This window comes from Dromiciops gliroides, chromosome 1 (assembly GCF_019393635.1).
Source record: "Dromiciops gliroides isolate mDroGli1 chromosome 1, mDroGli1.pri, whole genome shotgun sequence".
Taxonomy (NCBI): domain Eukaryota; kingdom Metazoa; phylum Chordata; class Mammalia; order Microbiotheria; family Microbiotheriidae; genus Dromiciops; species Dromiciops gliroides.
In genome coordinates this window covers 277,358,865-277,379,210 of record NC_057861.1, presented here as the reverse complement: position 1 = coordinate 277,379,210, position 20,346 = coordinate 277,358,865, and the positions used below count along the sequence as shown (strand labels likewise).

Below are 20,346 nucleotides of genomic sequence, written 5' to 3'. Positions count from 1 at the left end.
GGCCCTTTGCTTCCAGTGAATTAAATGTTCCTCTCAAAGAACATTCTGTTCACTAGCTTAGGGGTTCTTAATTTGTGATCTCTGAATTTGTTTTTTGTTTTTTAAATTTTTTTAAACAAATATATTGTTAACTGAAGTGCTATAATTGCTTTTCTTTGTAATCCATTCAAAAATGTTAGTCTCCATTGGCTTCACCAGAATACCAAAGGGGTCCATGGCACACACACACACACACACACACACACACACACACACAAAAGAGTAAAAAGACCTACAAGGGAGGATCAGCAGCCTTAATATTGCTTTCTTTTGGTTTTATTTGATCCTGTTCAATTTTAGTGCTCCTGGACCCTTTCCTGAAGCAAAATGTGCCAGACATAAAAGTATAACTTCTTGGGGTCCTCCCCCTTTTCCATATTCTAGTGTTCTCTCAGCTTATTAGATGGCTCCAGAAAAATAATGAATATTTCAGACTTTTAAAAAATTGGAGATAAAATCTGGTGGATTTCACCAGATGAGCCACTCAGCTTGTTTTCTTAAAGTGACAACCACAAAGGTTTGTACCTGGTTCAGACTGGAGGTGACAAAAGTTATGGGAGAAAGGGAAAACAAAAGACTGGCAGGATTATGAAATGCAGGAAAGAAGGAAAAAAGAAGGGAAGAGGGAAGAAAGAGGGGAAAGGGGAAGAGACAAAGGAAGAGGGAAGAGATAAAGGAAGAAAGAAGAGAAAGGGGAAGGGGTGAGGAAAGAGACTCTTTTGCCTCTTCTTGCTTAAATGGCTCCTGTTTTATGTAATTGCTTCCTCAAAAGAGAAAAAAATCCTATGCCAAGCTTCAAAGAAAAATTGAACAACTTAAAACTCATGAATCCCAAATTTTAAAAATCCCCAATTTCTCCCCATGTCATCTGGAACATACTTTTTGGTGTGTTGGTGGAGACAGGAGTGGGTTATTCCAGTGGGCTAGCATGGAGGAGGAAGAAAAGGCTTTGTGGGAGTTTTCTTAGCCTGCTTTGTGGAGGTAGCCTGACCCAAGGTTCGGAGGCAAATTCAATGAATCTTCCTCAAAGATCTATCCACTGAAGACTTTATTACTAGGTGTGCTAGCAGCAAGGAGATGATTTGTAGGTGAGAAGAGTTCAAGATCTTGTTGGGGCAGCTTTCTGTCTTCTGAACTGGAACAGCTGATGGTAATTCTTAGTGTTCAAATTTAAATTAGTACAGTTTCATTGAAGCCTCAAACAGAGCAGACAATTCTTCTTCTGACTGAGAGCGTGGTGCAAGTTTAGTTACTCTTTCCTGAAATAGCAAATGAAAGGGATTATGTGGAATCTGGAAAAGCCTAGATACTGCTAAATTATATTGAATTAAACAGGTCTTCAGAGAAGAATGATTTGGTAACAAAACAACATGGCTTCTTTTTTAAAAAAAATCTTTTGCTGGATCTACCATTTATACTTTAATAGCTATTAGGGCAACTAGGTGGTACAGTGGATATAGCACTTGGTTTGGAGTCACAATGATCAGAACTCAACTATGACCTCAGGTACTGTGTAACCCTGGGCAAGTCACTTAATCCCTATTTGCCTCAGTTCCTCATCTGTAAGTGTTGTTGCAGTTGTTGTTTGTCCTTTGTTCTCAAAGAGAACCATGACATCTGGGTGATATCATGATGAATTGGATTTAAGTGAGGGAGGGCTGTGCTAGGTCACCAACCTCACTCTCTCCTCCACAGCCATTTGGGTCCAGTAGCAAGATAGATATCAGGACTACTGGAGATGGCCCCAGATTTTTTTTTTTTTAATGGGGCGATGAAGGTTAAATAACTTGCCTAGGGTCACACAGCTAGTAAGTGTCAAATGTATGAGGCGAGATTTTAACTCAGGCTCTCCTGAATCCAGGGCTGGTGCTTTATCCATTGTACCACTTAGCTGCCCCACCCAGGTTTTTTTTTAAAGCAATTGGGGTTAAGTGACTTTCCCCGAGTCACACAGCTAGTAAATGTCTCAGGTGAGATTTGAACTCAGGTCCTCCCATCTTCAGGGCCACTGTACCACCTAGCTGCCCCTTCATCTGTAAATGGGGACACACTGAAGAAGGAAATGCAAACCACTCTCCAGTATCTTTGCTAAGAAAACCCCATGACCTTTTCCATGGAGTCACATAGAGTTGGACATGACCAAGTAACAAGAACTTACTAGTTGTGTGAGTGAATTTTCCCCACCCCTTAGATATTCTCTAGTCCCTTGGAATTTAATATTCTAGCACAGAGCATAGGTGTTATGTAACTTGTTCTTTTATGTATTCTGAATATTCTTTTCATGATCTGATTCAATGTAGCACTTGTAAATTTGACTCTTAACCAAGTTCAACCAAGGGTCATGTATCAGCTTTGTAGTAATGTTCCCTTTTCAAAAGGTGCATTGTGGTTAACCACAACCCTGAGAATAGTATCTTCTAAGCTGAAGGAACCAATCAGCATCGAGATATATGGCCTGTTGCTTTGGAAGTATGCTTTAGGATGAAAGACCTAACCATGTTGTTTTAGAAATATGCTGTAGGACTGTTTCCCTCTTGTGATTAGTTGGCTAGATGGCTTTTGTCACTAAAGAGAATGTTCAACTTCCAATGTTTCCTCTTCTGTACCATTTGCAATTGTCTGAAGGTGCAATGAGAGGAGTCTGGGAGGAGTCTATGGGGTATAAATACCATCTTCTGGTACTGCTTGGGGTCTTTCATGTCTTACCCCAACTGACTTTATTGTGAGATCAGTACCCTCTCTCAATAAACCTATTTTCTATGGCTTGGAGACTTCGCTGTTTCTATTCCTTCATTGGACTTAGAAATTTTCACAACAGTTGACATTTATTCTTTGTGTGTGTGTGTGAGGCAATTGGGGTTAAGTGACTTGCCTAGGGTCACACAGCTAGTATTTGTTAAGTGTCTGAGGCTGGATTTGAACTCAGGTCCTCCTGAATCCAGGGCTGGTGCTCTATTCCCTGAGCCATCTAGCTGCCCCAACAGTTGACATTTATAGAATACATGGGTTCATTACATCCATTATCCTGTTGCTCATATCATATCATATCATAACTACATTTTCCAGATGAGGAAGCAAACTCAGGGAGATTAAGTGGTTTGCCCAATGCTACGCAGTGAATAAATGAAAGAATTGGGATTGCAATCATATACTTTTTTACTGTCCCATAGTTGCTTCCTCTTATACTGTCTATTCTCCCAAATAGGAGACATCTGTCGGAATTTTTCTTTCTTGTATGGGTTTTTGAAAGTTGTATCTTCTTTCCTCAACCCACCCCACTCTGCCTCTTTGTCCTGACCTCAAAAGACCAATTAAATTAAATAACCAAAATTCCAGTCAGCAAACTATGCCATACTACATAGAGAGATCCAGAGGGATGACACTGACATGGGAATGGCTGTGAATTCTTACTGGTATAATAGATTTGGAGTTGGAAATGGAGGCTACCTAGTTTGGGCCTTTCATTTTACAGCTCAGTAAACTAAGGCCCAGAGAGTTAAGTGATTTGCCCAATGTTTCACATAGGATAGGTGGGATTTGAACTCAGGTTCCCTTGTCTCCAGAGCCAGTGTCCTTTCCAAGGTGTTACTATGTTTCTCCCTTTCTCATTTACCACATTACTAATATAAAGCTATATCCTAACTCACCTTTCTGCCAAGAAGTGAGTGGAAATGGTTGTTTTTTTTTTGAGGGGGTAGACAGGTCTCCTCAAAAATGAAATGTTTTCATTTCAAATTTAAATGATTATTTCCAGAGGTTTCAGAAACCCTAAAGATTAATTTCTGCTCCTTTGATTCCTTTTCAGTGTGTACCTTACCACAGTTGTGTCTTCTGCACACTGCAATGTTGTATGTTGTAACCAGCCTATGATTTGGGGTTTGGCCACAGGTATTGGCCAAGTTGTTTCTTCCAAAGGGAACTGATTGCTCCCTGTTGGACATAAAAGAACCTTTCTCAAATGCTAGATGACACAAAATATTCTTTCTGGCAAGGTATTCTGCAGGAACCAGCATGCCATTCTCACTACATTAAATCTTACCTATGGTAATAAGGGGAAATGAAAATTGAATTAGTCTTTCATAATTGCAAAATTCAGAAGTTACCACAGCAGCCTTGGAAGTTTTCACTTAGAACCTCATGGCTACTGGAAAAAACGAAGGAAAACAAAGCTACGCGATCTTTAAGGCCTCTTTTAGCTCTGCATTCTACAAATGTATGAATTTACACACATGTGTGCTACAGAAGGAAGGGGAGGGGAAAGAAAGAAAAAGAAAGAAAGAAAGGAAGGAAGGAAGGAAGGAAGGAAGGAAGGAGGGAGAAGGGAATGAGGGAGGGAGGGTAGAGAGAGGGGGAGGGAAGGAGGAAGGAAGGAAGGAAGGAAGGAAGGAAGGAAGGAAGGAAGGAAGGAAGGAAGGAAGGAAGGAAGGAAGAAAAAAGAAAGAAAGAAAGGAAGAAAGAGAAGAAAAAAGGAAGGATAGAAAGACTCACATTAGCTCCAAAGCAAAACTAGTTAGAGTTCTTTTGAACTGGCAAATATTCCCCCCAGGGACTATAAAACAATGACACAAGTTTTCTAGTGGTTCTTACAAACACTCTTATTTTGTAGTCAACAATTTTATTTTCAGTCATGGATAGTAGTCAGAATATTCAATTTAGCCACAATATTTCAATGTAATTAGCAAACTTATTTTGTTTGATTCTGGCAAAATAAATAGTTGGTTTTGAGGTCAGAAGGACCTGGGTTAACTGACTCACATACTGGCTATGTGACATTGGATAAGCCACTTAACCTTAATGTAGGAGGCAGTTAGGCAGTGCAGTGGATAGAGCACTGGCCCTGTAGTCAAGAAGACCTGAGTTCAAATCTCACCTCAGACACTTAGTCTGGGCAAGTCACTTAACCCCTATTGCCTTAATCATATCCTAATGTATATCCAGTCCACTGGACCCAGATAGCTCTTGAGGAGAAAGGGAGGTTGGGGACTTTGCACAGCTCTCCTTCACTTCAATTCAGTGCAAGTCATGAATGACATCACCCTGATGAATGAAGGAACTACAACAAGGAGGCAAGTTTCTAAGACTAAATTGCAGAGAAAATGCTAATTGGCACTGGTAGAATTTCCCTCCACTGATTTTTTTAAAAAAGTACTTTTGCTCAACTTATTTTCACAATGTGACATGACACGTTAGGCAATCAGAATAACTACTAATTAACTTGCTATTTTAGTGGATCTTCTTGAATTTTCAACCATGTCTGAAATTGCAGTTTGAGAATGAAAATTTGAGAGCTCTAATTCATATGGAAGAAAATTGTTGATTTGGTGCTGATGGCTGAAAAAGTCATTGTTAGTGACTAAAACTAGATTATCAGGAATATCTCCAGATGATAGATGTGCATATAGTCTTCTTTTGGGTTGCTGTGTCAGCTTTGCCTAATAGTATTGCTTGGTTGCTATTATTCTTGTTGTTGGGGGTGGGGTGGGGTGTTCTGGTATTTTGGTCAATAACTGGTATGAGACTGAAAAGCTCATTAGTGAATTAAAAAAAAACCAGCAGCTGGGGCAGCTAGGTGGTGCAGTGGATAAAGCACTGGCCTTGGATTCAGGAGAATCTGAGTTAAAATCCAGCCTCAGACACTTGACACTTAACTAGCTGTGTGACCCTGGGCAAGTCACTTAACTCTCATTGCCCTGCAAAAACAAAAATAAAAACAAAAAAACCCCAGCAGCTCATAATGTACTGATTTAGTGGAAAGACTAGATTTGGAGATAGGGGAGGTGATATAAAATCCCACTTCTACTTATTACCTGTAAGACAAGGGTAAATAATTTTTTCTCTCTGGGCCTCTTTTTCTTTTCAGTAAATTGAAGAGGTTGGACTAGATGGCCTGACCTCTGTAATCCCTCTTTCATCTTTCATTTTTATGATCCTGAGATCAGACAATTTAATGGAAAAATCACAGATATTTTGCGTGATGAACTAGGAAATCCTGGCACTAGAGTAACAAAAAGGTAAAAAGCACTCATTTATCACATGTTCCCTTGTGGAATAAGGAGTATCTCTTTAAATGTCCTATCTACAGTCGGAGGCTACTTTCTCAATCAAATTATGGATACCTCATTCCCAAAGACAGTTCTTGACATCAGTCACCTAGCTGTGGTTGAGTATTGTCCAGTTGTTTTTTTTAAGACTTTAAAAAATTTTGTGAAAAATCTTAAAAGTATTTTATTATTTTCCAGGTACACACAAAGATAGTTTTCAATATTTGTTTTTATAAGATTTTGTGTTCCAAATTTTTCTTCTTCCCTCCCTTCCCTCCCCCTCCCCCAAACAGAAAACAATCTGATAGAGGTTATATATAAGTACTGTCCAGTTTGAAGGGTTTTCTTAAAAATTATCCTGCCCATCAATTGGGGAATGGCTAAACAAGCTGTGGTAAATGATTGTAATGCAATAGTATTATGCTATAAGAAATGACAAGCAGGATGATTTCAGAAAAACCTTGAAACACTTACATGAACTGATGCAAAGTCAAGTGAACAGAACCAGGAGAATGTTATACACAATAACAGTAATATTGTTTGATGAAGAACCGTGAATGACTTAGCTATTCTCTGAAATACAATGATACGAACACCCAAAGGACTAATGATGAAGCATACTATCCAACTCCAGAGAAAGAACTGATGTTGTTTGAAAACAGACTGAAACATGCTATTTTTGTTTTTAGTGAGGTAATTGGGGTTAAGTGACTTGCCCAAGGTCACACAGCTAGTAAGTGTTAAGTGTCTGAGGCCATATTTGAACTCAGGTCCTCCTGACTCCAGGGCCAGTGCTCTATGCACTACGCCACCTAGCTGCCCAACATGCTATTTTTTACTCTCATTCTTTTTCTTTTATTTGAGTCTTCTTGTACAAAATGACTAATATGGAGATGTTTTACATGATTGCACATGTATAACCTATATCTGATTGCTTACTGTCTCAGGGAGGGGGAAAGGGAGAGAGGGAGGCTTAGAATTTGGAACTCAAAACTTAAAAGTTTAAAAATTGTTTTAACATGTAATTGGAGGAAAATTATATGTATATATACATATATACACATACATATATACATATACACATACACATATACATACATATATATATATATTTATATTTATATTATCTTGGGGAAACTAGGTAGCTCAGTGGATAAAGCACCAGCCCTAGATTCAGGAGGACCTGATTTCAAATCTGGCCTCAAACACTTGACTCTAGCTAGCTGTGTTACCCTGGGAAAGTTACTTAACCCTCATTGCCCTGCCCCCCTCCCCCAAATTATCTCACTCAGTACAAGCAGAAATAGTGGCTCAAGAGAGGCAAAGAAAAGAGAGAAGAGATTAAGTCCTCCCTATCTAAATATTTCCCTTGGATAGAGAAATATTAAGGGGCTCTAAATTATGCTGTTTAAAAAGTTTGTATGTAGATTATACATCCATGTATATTTGGAGTTAGAGGCTTATAGACATGATATAACTTGGTATAATATATTTGTATTAGCTATAAATATGTTGAGGGAAGAAAAAAATTATTAGACTTTATCCTCACCCTCCACCCCCACCCCTGTTTGACACATTTTATTTTGCCATGACACTTCTTAGTATAGACTGCCACACCCCACCTCACCCCTCAAATCAAACTCTCAAAAGTATGTTTTTGGAGGACTATTAAGCAAAACTATAACAGGTATAATTTAAAAAGTACTACTGTCCTTAACAAAATAATAGAAACACTAAATTTCCTTATGGAAAGGATATAGTGAAATTTTCAAAATATTTTCACCCTATTTCATGGGAAGGACTGTCAAGGGTACTTCATGGATGGGGGCAGGGGGGAGGTAGATGACAGATTTTTGTTAATTGAGAAAAAAAATACTATATTCAGGAAAACCCTACAGAAAAAGTTTCATTGCAAAGCCAAAGCATCTTGGGAGTCTTGCCTCGATTCTTAACGGAAAGTCCTTTGGTTGCATCATAAAAGTATCACGTAACAACACCTGGCTCTGTGTGCAGTTCTTTATGGAAAAACATAAAGGCAAAGGGACATTTGGCATCTCTTCCCGCCTCCCTCCCCTCTGTCCCCCTTAAGAAAGGTCTGCAAGGCAGGGTGGGCTTGCAAAAGGGAAGCCAAGTGTCTCCAGGGAGACCCTTGGGTTTCATTTCTTTTAACATGAATCAAAATGAATCTCTCTCTCTCTCTCTCTCTCTCTCTCTCTCTCTCTCTCTCTCTCTCTCTCTCTCTCTCTCTCTCTCTCTCTCTCTCTCTCTCTCTCTCCTCTAAAAAGAAATAAAACTTTCAAATACTTGCATCTCGTGGTGAGGACTGTGAGGACTGTGAGGACCGTCTGCCTTACCTGAGGTAACGTTCCTTTGACTAGCGCGGGGATATCAGCTTTAGAATAACCAATGGCGGCTAAGCCATCATCAACATTCAGATCAAATAAAAATTTCCGGAGCGTGTCAGCCAAAATAAGCCCGGCATCTTTGATTTTGGCAGTGCGGATGTCGGCTCCTGAAATAAGACATAAAGGCTGGACTGTAGGAGAAAGAGGGGAAAGAGGGAAGCCCGTTCTGAGCTGAATTTAATCATAATATCAGCTGAAGACCTAATTTGCACATAACTGTCATCTCTCTAACCCCCAGGAGAAGAACCAGCAATGTTGTCTTCGCCTGAAGTTAGAATGACTTGTAAAATATGGCATGAAATCAACCAGGCGTGGCGACGCCGCCGAGGAAACATGTAATACCTCTAAGCAGACAAGTTGGCAGATGGAGCCAACTCCTTTTCCCGCCTCTCCGGAACTATCCTTTTTGAAAAACGACCTTGACCAAAAACAAACAAACAAAAAAACCCACCAACCACTCAAATCCTTTCTCCGAAATCCCCCCAAACTTGTCTTTGGCTTAGTAGGAGGGAAAGAAAAAGAGAAAGGGGTGAAAAGAGACCAAGAAAGTAAGCCTGGGGGGGGGGCGGGGGCGGGAAGGCTTGCATTTGGAAGTGGAAGCTGACACTTTTGTAGGAGAAAACTTGACGATCGTAAATTTCAAGGACTGGAATTTGCTGACATCTAGAGGTGTATTCTTTTATTTTCTCATAGCTCTTCCCAGCAACTTTTGATTCCAGAAAGTAGATGCTTTGAAATCACCTTTCTCTTCAGCAGAGATACAGATATACAAGAAAGACTATGAAAATAAGAGCAGTTACAGCAGCAAAAATGGAAAATAATCAACAATCACATATAAGCATATGTATATATATGTGTGTGTGCGTGCGTGCGTGCGCGCGCATTATCCTGGAAATTAAGGAAACAATATAGGAGAAATAAGGTCTTTAATTGGGGCAGAGGAACTATAGCGAAACTAGGAATACCCAAAGATAGGAAGAGGACAGGGTTTTTATGGGGTAACATAACAAACAGGGAGCCAAAAGATTGCTCCAGAGTCACGGAAAACTACTTAATGTAAATGAACCTTTAACAAAAGAAACTATAGAACTGCTCCTAAATTAAGTATAGATGCTACTAACTCTAAATAGAAACTACTTAATGTAGATGGACTCTTTCAGTAACAATCATAAAGTCCTGGGAGTAAGGTGGGGAAACATTGGGAGGAGATAAGTTGGTTGGGGGAAGGTGGGGGAGGTCCATAAGTCCATCAAGAGTCTGGAAATGACAAAGATTGGTTAGCCCCAGGCAATTCATTTGTCTGGGAAGGGGAGACTGAGTGGGGAATCAGTTCTCAGTAAATTTTGTAGTTATCAATATATCTGTGTGTGTGTGTGTGTGTGTGAGTTCGTGTGTGTATGCATACACACACATGTATGTGACATTAGAGGAAATACCTTCTGGCTCTTATTATATTCAGTTACTCAATCAGTTGATTTCATTAGATTGCAAGCTCCCAAAGGGCAGGGACAACCATCAAACAATGAGGAGCCGTGGGCCATGCACATAAGAATTCTCTGAAATGGGGCAACTAGGTGGCTCAGTGGATAGAGCACTGGCCCTGAAGTCAGGAGGACCTGAGTTCAAATCCGACCTCAGACACTTAACACTTACTAGCTGTGTGACCCTGGGAAAGTCACTTAACCCCAATTGCCTTGCACAAAACAAAACAAAATTCTCTGAAATGACAATTTCTTCTCTGGACATTTATAATGATGAGGAGAGGAGAGAACCAGATTGTAAACAAGTCAAAGATTTGTTTGTTTTTCCTTTCTTTCTTTTTTTTTTTGGGGGGGGGGAATGGGGGTTAAGTGACTTGTCCAGGGTCACACAGCTAGTGTCAAGTGTCTGAGGTCAAATTTGAACTCAGGTCCTCCTGAATCCAGGGCCGGTGCTTTATCCACTGCGCCACCTGGCTGCCCCAAGTCAAAGATTTGGAAGGAAAGATTCTGATATTTTAATGAATTCACTCTGCGATTAATTCCATGCAAAACAGGTCTGCCATAGATTCAAGTTTACTATACACTCAGACAGGGACACATCTAAAGGACAGAAAAGCAAAGATGATTTTATTCTGTTTTTCAAGATATTCAAGTAGCGGGGGCGGCTAGGTGGCATAGTGGATAAAGCACCAGCCTTGGATTCAGGAGTACCTGAGTTCAAATCCAACCTCAGACACTTACTAGTCATGTGACCCTGGGCAAGTCACTTAACCCTCACTGCCCACAAAAAAAAAAAAAAGATATTCAAGTAGCAATATTCCATTAACATCTCCTTAAATCCATCCTATGGTATAACTGTCAAGAATTGAAGACCTATATAAACATAAGGTAACATTATCATTAAATCTAACTAGAATCTCTCATGCTTCAGTTTAAGCTAATTTTCTCTTCTTTTGTTAGTAAAAATTAAGAACAAAAATTCACCATACTGTCTCTCTTATGATTCGACCATGTTTATGAATTGGTAACCCAGCTGTGCCTTCTGCTATACTTTGAAAGTTGGCAACTTTGGGAAATGAAGTATAAAGGATAATGTAAGGGATTATTTGAAGGAAGAAAAGAGAATCTTATAGGGTAAAGAAAAACCTGGGGATTACTCATTTTAAAGACTAGTCCCTTTTTGGCAATGAAGGTGACTATGTCAAAAGGCAGCAATGTATATTTCCTTTTGTTAGAAATCAGGCCAAATCTTAAAAACAATCCAGATTTATAGAAAATGTGAAAATAAACCCAATAAAATGATACAATTACTAACTGGATTTGGAGCAGTAGGATGGGAGGGCAGCTTGGCTATTGAGTTATTCAGTCAACCTGGGTTTAGAGGAGCTGAAATATGGCTTAGGCAGAGGTTAAAATAAGAGAGGAGTGTTGTTGTTTTTTTTAGTGAGGCAATTGGGGTTAAGTGACTTGCCCAGGGTCACACAGCTAGTTAAGTGTTAAATGTCTGAGGCTGGATGTGAACTCAGGTACTCCTGACTCCAGGGCCTGTGCTCTATCCACTGCTCCACCTAGCTGCCCTGAGAGGAGTGTTTTTATAGCTTCCCTGATTCTGGGAGGGCAGTTATGAAATATACCCTCAAAAATTCTAGATTTCCTTATGAGGTGTATTACAATGTAAAAATATTGTTGCTAGATGGAAACAGAAAGTCTCAGATCACTTAGAGAACATTTTTTAAAGGAAGTGGAAGAAGAGAAAAAGTATAAGGCTAGGGCTGCTAAATAGCATCAGGCCTGGAGTCAGGAGGACCCAAGTTCAAATCCAGCCTCAGACATGTAATAGCTGTGTGACCCTGGGCAAGTCATTTAACCCTGTTGGCCTCAGTTCCCTCATCTGCAAAATGAGCTGGAGAAAGAAATGGCAAACCACTCTAGTATTTTTGCCAAGAAAACCCCAAATGGGGTCACAAAGAGTTGCATGTGACTAAACAAAAACAACAAAAGTAAAGTTTAAGGTTTCAAAAAGAGCCTTTTAAAGCATTTTAATGACTCAATAGAACATGGAATAAAACAAATGAAGGAAAAAAAGGTGATTTTTTTAAACTGAAGTTTTATATTGCAGAAAGGACAAATGGTTAGTTCTTAATACACAAGTCTTACCTGAAAGGTGAGCTATTTTCTCAATTTCATTAGCTTTCTTGGATGCTAATTAATTTTGGCCTCTTAATTATCTTTGCTAACCATAATTTAAAGTTAACTCCTCCTCCCTCCAAAATCTGGATACATTACAAAGCCACCTCAGTACCATTTTGGGGCTTCCCACCATCCCAGAGAAAGGGAAGAGTGAAATAGAATACTCTTTCCCCCCTAAAGATTAACAAAAGTGATCACAGGAAAGTCAATCTTCCCCCAGCAAGTATGGTGATATTAAATTGCTTTGTGACAATGCTCATTTACCCTAGGTTTCTTTGAGTAACTTAATATGAATAATATAATGAGAATAAGGGAGGCTGAGCTCTCAACATACTCAGTGCATACCCAGTGTATCACCTGAGACCCAGGAAGGATCACAAACACACAGAAATGTTCAAGAACACAGACAGGAAATGGAGGGAGATAAACAGCAAGGCATTTAAGGAAGTTTGGCACTTACTGCTAACTTAAAGGAAATTCTGGAAAAATGAAGCTAGAATAACATGATGACATATTCTGACTAAATTAATATCTTGGCTAATAAAGAGTTAGCATAAACTGTAGAAGTATTTTAATAACTTTCAATTCTTTGAAAAATGTTAATATACTTATACCATATAGAATGCTCCCCAATTAGATACTAAAGAATTGGGGTGGGGATGGAGAAGGAAGGAGCAAAGCTCCAAATGAAAATGTCACTGATGTCCAAAATAATTCACAATCATTCAGGGTCTGATAGTGCATCAGAATTATCATTATGGACATCAGTCATACAATATACCAATATTGTATCAATACAATATAATCCCCCCCCCCCAAATCTTATTATTTGAATTTACTGGGTGTTGCATTCTGGAATAATGGGATTATATGGTATAGCTTGGATTTAATTTAATTTGTTAAAAAATTATTTTTATAATTTGTCAAAAATGGATATAACAGCCACTTGAGACATCAATGGAAGATTAGGAGTTGCACTTTTGGGAGGGAGGAAAAGTGGTGAATACTTTTAATTTCCGTGAAATTAGTGGAAGCAGTATTTCCATTTAATTGCTCATGCTTATAGGATCTAGAGTTGGGAGAGACTTTAAAAATCATATAACCTAACTCACTTATTTTACAGATGAGGAAACTAAAGCTTAGAAATATTAAGTGACTTGTTAATCACATTAAAGAATCATAGAGTTGGGGGGCAGCTAGGTGGTGCAGTGGATAGAGCACCGGCCCTGGGTTCAGGAGGACCTGAGTTCAAATCCGGCCTCAAACACCTGACACTAGCTGTGTGACCCTGGGCAAGTTACTTAACCCTCATTGCCCTGCCCGCCCTCCCCCACCCAAAAAAAAAGTTGTTCTCTCAAAAGAAAACTTAGTGGTCAGAAGATCCCTAGGTCTAGAGCTGGAAGGGAACTTAGATGTCCTAAGGTCCAACTTCCTGATTTTATAGATAAAGATCTAAAGCCCAAAGTGTTTCAGTGACTTGTCTGTGGTCATACCAGCTCTAAGGGGCATAGTCAGATTTTGAATCCAGATCCTTGGACACTAAAGCCAAAGCTATTTTTGTTGTTGTTGTTGTTCAGTCATTTCAGTCATGTCTGACTCTTTGTGACCCCATTAGGGGTTTTCTTGGCAGAGATACTGGAGTGGTTTGCCATTTCCTTCTCTGGCTCATCTTGTTTTTGTTTTTTTCAGGGCAATGGGGGTTAAGTGACTTGCCCAAGGTCACACAGCTAGAAAGTGTCAAGTGTCTGAGGCCAGATTTGAACTCAGGTACTCCTGAATCCTGGGCTGGTGCTTTATCCACTACGCCACCTAGCTGCCCCCTTCTCTGGCTCATTTTACAGATGAGGAAACAGGCAAACAAGGTTAAGTGACTTGCCCAGGGTCACACAGCTAGTAAGTATCTGAGGTTGGATTTGAATTCAGGAAGATGAGTCCACCTGACTCCAGGCCCAGTATTCTATCTACTGTGCCACCTAGCTGCCCTGATAGTTCATCTCGCTATACAAAGCAAAAAGTCCCTCTCCAGAATCTCTAACTGATGACCATCTGGCCTCTGAATACTTCACAAGGAAGCTTTCCATACTTAGAAACTTCTTTCTTATGTTTAGCTGATACATGCCTATTGGATAACTAGTCTTCCCATGATGTTTATTAATATATAATTTGGGAGCATTTAATAGAACAATCACTGATTAGTTGTGTCTGACTCTTTGGCAAAGATACTGGAATGGTTTGGCATTTCCTTCTCTAGATCATTTTACAGATGAGGAAACTGAGGCAAACAGGGTTAAGTGACTTTCCAGGGGTCATAAGTGTCTGAGGCTGGATTTGAACTCAGGTCTTCCTGACTCCAGGCCCAGTGTTCTATCCGATGCACCACTTAGCTGCACAGAACATTCACTACAAAATACTAATAAATTCTCTTGTAAGGAATGGGACTAGTATGCAGAAGGCTAGTCTTCACTGTATCACTTACTGGATATTTATACTTAGATAAGTCTCTGTAAGCCTCAGTTGCCCTATCTATGAAATAGGTATAATGCCTATTTCAAGGGGAAGAACCAAATAATCACTTATGGTCCTTTCAAGCTCTAAAATGTATGATTCCATGAAATGTTGTTATAATCTAAGGTGAGTTATGATTAATTTTGTGGTATCAAACTTTTTGCTTTCAGCAATAATTTTAGCTGATTATATACAGTTTTGCTAATGGGAAGCAACATTGAGAAGTTTATTTATGCCATTTATATAAGTAACAGATTCGTGAATAGCAGGATCATACCCAAAATCTTTGCAGTCTCTAAGTGCCGCTCAGGAAACATTTGTGCTGTGAAAGTAAATACCGCTGGGGATGTGAGTACCACAGAAAGGCCATGTGGCTGTAGGGGGAAAAAACACCAAAAAATGATGACTATTAACGGATGTGAAAATTTGTTCTTCAACCAGCAGATTCTAAACACTGACGAGCTTACTATGTGATTCAAATAACTGAACATTAGCCCAAAGCTACCTAAAATAGAAAATGTGTTTTAAAAAATTACCACCAGGGGACAACTAGGTGGCACAGTGGATAGAGCACCGGCCCTGGATTCAGGAGGACCTGAGTTCAAATCCGACCTCAGACACTTAACACTTATTAGCTGTGTGACCCTGGGCAAGTCATTTAACCCCAATTGCCTCACCAACACCCCCCCCCCCCACCAAAAAAACCACACAAAACAAAACAAAGGGGCAGCTAGGTGGCTCAGTGGATAGAGCACCGGCCCTGGAGTCAGGAGTACCCGAGTTCAAATCCGGCCTCAGACACTTAACACTTACTAGCTGTGTGACCCTGGGCAAGTCACTTAACCCCAATTGCCTCACTAAAAAACAAAACAAAACAAAACAAAAATTACCACCAAAGAATGATCCACATTATAATCCTTTGCTTTATATGTCTTCACCAAACCAGAAATTGGGTAAGACATCCCGTGGCTAGAAACAAAAGAAATTCCTTATTCGGACACATGGATGTGATCAATAAAAAAATTCTAACATGAAAAATTCTCTAGGTATGGCACTTTATAAAAGATACCAATGAAATTGACCATATGAATACCACACACAATTCCCAGTTTCATGCAAATCTACCCACTCCTCTCCACCCCTGCCTAGTTGACCTGGGAAGCTGAGATAGATAGTAGAGCTAGAAATGTGCCTTGTTCATGAACAAAACCTGGGAAGTATTTCAATCCCAATGCTTATAGTATTTTGGGAGAAATGAATGTTGATACAAGAGAAAAAAAGTACCCATCTGTCCCCCGGCTTAATTGGCCTTCTCATCTCTAAAGATGAGATGGCGTCACACAGAAATCTTCTTTAACCAAATAAAATGGAGTGTTAATGAACATCCTGATGATGTTTCCTCAGCATCCGCTCCCCCACAACAGGATGTTGTCTTCATCGGAAGTGCTAGAAACCAAAGAGAACACTGGGAATGCACTGTGCTCCTTAGTGACACATTACAGTCATCACTGATATTTTACCAAATGTTTCATTTAGTGGGGTTGGATAAATAGCTCTGTATGATTATAAAAGACTCCAGAATATGTCTGGTACTAGTAAATGTATTAACTAACCAAGTCATACACTCCATGTTTTTACTTATTTGTTTTGTTTTGTTTTGTATTATATTATTTCTATATGGAATCTCTGATTTCTTTCAAAACTCAGCTTAAGCACACCTTCTACATGAATCCTTTTCTGATCTCTCCCACACAGTTCCTAGTGCCCTTCCTCCCCCAAATACCTTGTATTCATTTTGTATAATATCCTGTGTACATAGATACACACACACAAACATATGTATGAAAATATAAGTATATATGTGTGTGTCTGTATCTATTTATCAGTGTATATAATAATATGTCTCCTTTAGAATATAATCTCCCTAAGATCAGGAACTGTTTCATTTTTGTCTCTGTAGCCCCAGTACCTGGCACTGAAGCAGGTGCTTAATAAATGCATGTTGATTGATTGTTTATAAGTTCTTTTTTTTTTCTTTTTAGTGAGGCAATTGGGGTTAAGTGACTTGCCCAGGGTCACACAGCTAGTAAGTGTTAAGTGTCTGAGGCCAGATTTGAACTCAGGTCCTCCTGAATCCAGAGCCAGTGCTCTATCCACTGCGCCACCTAGCTTATAAGTTCTTTAAGTAGTTAGGTGGTGAAGTGGATAGAGCCTGTTGTCAGGAAGACCTGAGTTTAAATCTAGCCTCAGATGCATACTAGCAGCATGACCCTTGGCAAGTCACTTAACTCTTTGTACCTCAATTTCCTCCTCTGGAAAGCGAACTAGAGAAGGAAATGGCAAACCACTTTGTCAAGGAAACCCTAAAAAGGCATCACGAAGAGTTGGACACAACTGAAAACAACCTAAAAAGTGTTCTTTGAGTATAGGGATAAAGCTTTATTCATTTTTAAAAATCTCTCTGGAGACTTAGCATAGTACAGGCACTTTACATGTCAAAACTGAATTAAACAGAGCACTACTGGAGAAGGTTAGCTCTACTAGCAGTTTTTTTTTCCTTTTTTCCTTTTGAAGATAGTGGTGGAGTATATTGTTCCGTCAAGGAAACATTTTGTTTCTTGAGGAACAACAGGGGGGACTGTAACGATTGGAATGATGCCACCTGCTGGAGACTTACTGTAGAAGAGTTCTGCCCATGAAGCAAAGGTCTTTGAGGGCAAGACCAGGAGTCTTTTCTTTGGTGTCAGGAAGTGACGCGGGCTAGTGGGAGGAGGAAGGAAGAGACTGGCGCTCAGTCTCGGGCTCTCTCTTTCCTGAGGACTCTGGTGGAGAGCGAAGCTAGAAATGTGCTCTCCCTTTAATAGATAGGAATCTAGGCCTTTTTCTCTCTCTTTACCAAATTCTTATTCTCCTTAATAAATGCTTAAAAGTCTAACTCTTGCTAAAGCTTATAATTTATTGGTGACCACTCATTAGATATTTTAGACAGTTTAGCTAGAATTTTAGCCCTTAACAGTATAAAAGAGCAAATGTCTTACTTGACACCAACAATTATTGTCATTAATTTATTTAACTAATATTTAATGAATATCTATTGTGTGTGAAGTGATATTTAGATGCTGATAGTAAGATTCTGTTCCTGAACTCATGGGTTTTCCAAGTCTAACAGATGAATAGAAACAAGCCATTGACTGAGAAAACATTTATGGTAGGTGAAGTTGAAGTTCTCACAATAGGATCTCTAACTCTGACCACTTATCTTAAATCTAGAAGTTGAAATGAAGAAATCAGATGTGGGCTTAGCTTACCAGAGATGAACACCAGCATTTCCAAAGCCAATACCAGCAAAAGCACTTGCCAAGTGCATGCCTGACCTTGCCTCAAGGTCATCAGGATTTTTGACAGCTCTGTGAATAATACAAATAAATACCCAATATTAAAATATCAGTACTGGTTTTACCAACTGGAAAAAGAGCTAGCTGCCTGAAAGAAAGATAAGAAAAGAATGTGCTATTCTGTAGGGGAAAAGTTGGTTGAATAATTCAAACTAATAGTAGTTTCTTAAATCAAACCAAAGAGAGAAATATTCTCCAGTAAATGGTTTCAGCACAGGAATAATAAATATGCTGTCACATTGGCCATATGAGACAAAAGCCCTGTGAGAAGAAAAGCACTGACCCTTGAATTTTAAGGCATTGCTTTAGAAAGTTACCCAGAGACTCATTTTTCTTCTTCAACTATAAATGATCATGACTAAAACCATAGGATATATATATATATATATATATATGTGTGTGTGTGTGTGTGTGTGTGTGTATGCACACACACATATATACATACACACATATATGCATAGGATTATAATGGAACTCCCTTTGAAGTTAACAGTTGTCTATGCATACCAGGGAACTTGTACAGACTTGAACATCATTCTTTTATTTATAGTTGCTTCAAGATGGATCCATTAGCAACCTCTTTGGGCATCGTTAGAAACAACACACACCTTTCAAAATTTATGATGATAGAACTCAGATATTATTATAGTAAAAGCTTTTTGTTTTTTACTCTTCATATTCTCAATGTCACTAGAGAAACAATGAATTTTCTGATTCTCATTTTCAAAGCCGCAAAAGTCTCATATAGTATTTGAAAATATTACCTAGAGCAGTAAGGTGGAACCCTGTCAACTGAACTTATTTTTCATTTTGATAGGCATGATTTTTATCTGATTGAAGGGTTTGTGCTATAAAATAATGACATGCTTCCCATTCCAGTCCTACCCTATTCCTACTCCCTACCCCAGCTCCTTTTGGAAAGGTTATTTAATCTTGTTCTTCAGCCAGAACCCAATAAAAGTTCCCCATTTTCTTGACTAGAAGGCTAAAAGCAGCTGACTTGAGAGGGTTCTGTCTTCCTGTCCTCTATCACCCTCATCTTCTGCTACCTCTCAAATATTCTCCTGGCTCAATCGGGGCACCTGGATCACTACCCCTTGCTCGAAAATGAAAGAAAGACTTGGAATTAGAAGATCTGGGTTTTAGTTCTAGCTCTGGTCCTTGGGCAAATCACTTTTAGCTTTGAGGAGCTTCAGCTGTAAAATGAAGATAATACCTGATATGCTTACTGCACAGAATTATGAAAATGAGATAATGAACCTGAAAGCAGTCTTCAAACGCTAGTGTGCTACACACATGTGTGCTGTGGTAGGTTTTTTTTTCCTATCCCACCTGAAAGTGTGTTCTCTTTCCCACCCTTTGATGTTGCAGATGGTATCTTTTCTGTACTCCAAAACACATAGCTCAATGCCTACCTCCTTCCATGAAGACTTCTCTGTCAAGACTCAGGTGAGGAAAGTCCTCACATCCACATATCGCCCTCCCTCCAGTGCAACTTTCCCCATGTGACATAGAAATACTGACTTCCCAATCCCAGGATCTGTGATTTTATTGGTGGGGGTGATGCCACTGATGTAGACGATCACCTTTCTACTACTTAGATGATGGTATCTGAGAGCTGCCCTGGCCAAAAAACTCATCATGGCCAAACTGGTATTGAATGTGTAAATAGGAGTAAAGCAAAATCCAACTATGTATATAGTTGTCTTGATTGTATATTTGCATTTTTTTTTGATGGGTAGGAAATAAGCTTTAAAGAGCAAGGACTGTAGCTTCTCAACATCTTTGTACCTAGAGCAGTTAGGTGGCACAGTGGATAAAGCACTGGCCCTGGATTCAGCAGGACCTGAGTTCAAATCTGACCCTCATTGCCCCACAAATAAATAAACAAATAAATAAGTAAACATCTTTGTACCTATATAATGCTATTGTATTTTGTGAATATTTTTTAAAAAACTGATAATGATCTATATCTTTTTTTGATCGCTTTGGTCAACAATTACTCCTTCTCCAACTCTGACCTCACGTAGTACTATATTACATAGTTCTCTAAAGTATTTATTATGCAATATTGTGTCTTGAAGTTATGTCTAAACATGAAAATAGATGAAATGAACTTCTTTTTATTTGTGGGGCTATGGGGGGTTAAGTGACTTGCCCAGGGTCACACAGCCCATAAGTGTCAAGTGTCTGAGGACGGATTTGAACTCAGGTACTACTGAATCCAGTGCTAGTGCTTTATCCACTGCACCACCTAGCTGCCCCAGATGAAATGAACTTTTAGGGTGAA

The 20,346-nt window shown here is 39.3% G+C and overlaps 1 protein-coding gene across 1 annotated transcript in view; it reads right to left on the bottom strand.

Annotated features, from left to right (window-relative positions):
• Positions 1-297: 297 nt before the first annotated feature.
• The window catches only part of ADHFE1 (alcohol dehydrogenase iron containing 1), a 39,730-nt gene continuing 19,681 nt past the window's right edge, over positions 298-20,346 (bottom strand). The window contains exons 10-14 of the mRNA XM_043979789.1: positions 17,970-18,068; positions 15,552-15,630; positions 14,939-15,035; positions 8,435-8,592; positions 298-1,298 (exon numbers count right to left, since the gene is read on the bottom strand). Of these exons, the coding sequence (XP_043835724.1) occupies positions 1,215-1,298; positions 8,435-8,592; positions 14,939-15,035; positions 15,552-15,630; positions 17,970-18,068 (517 nt within the window). The 3' untranslated portion in view covers positions 298-1,214. The remainder of the gene's footprint in view (positions 1,299-8,434; positions 8,593-14,938; positions 15,036-15,551; positions 15,631-17,969; positions 18,069-20,346) is intronic.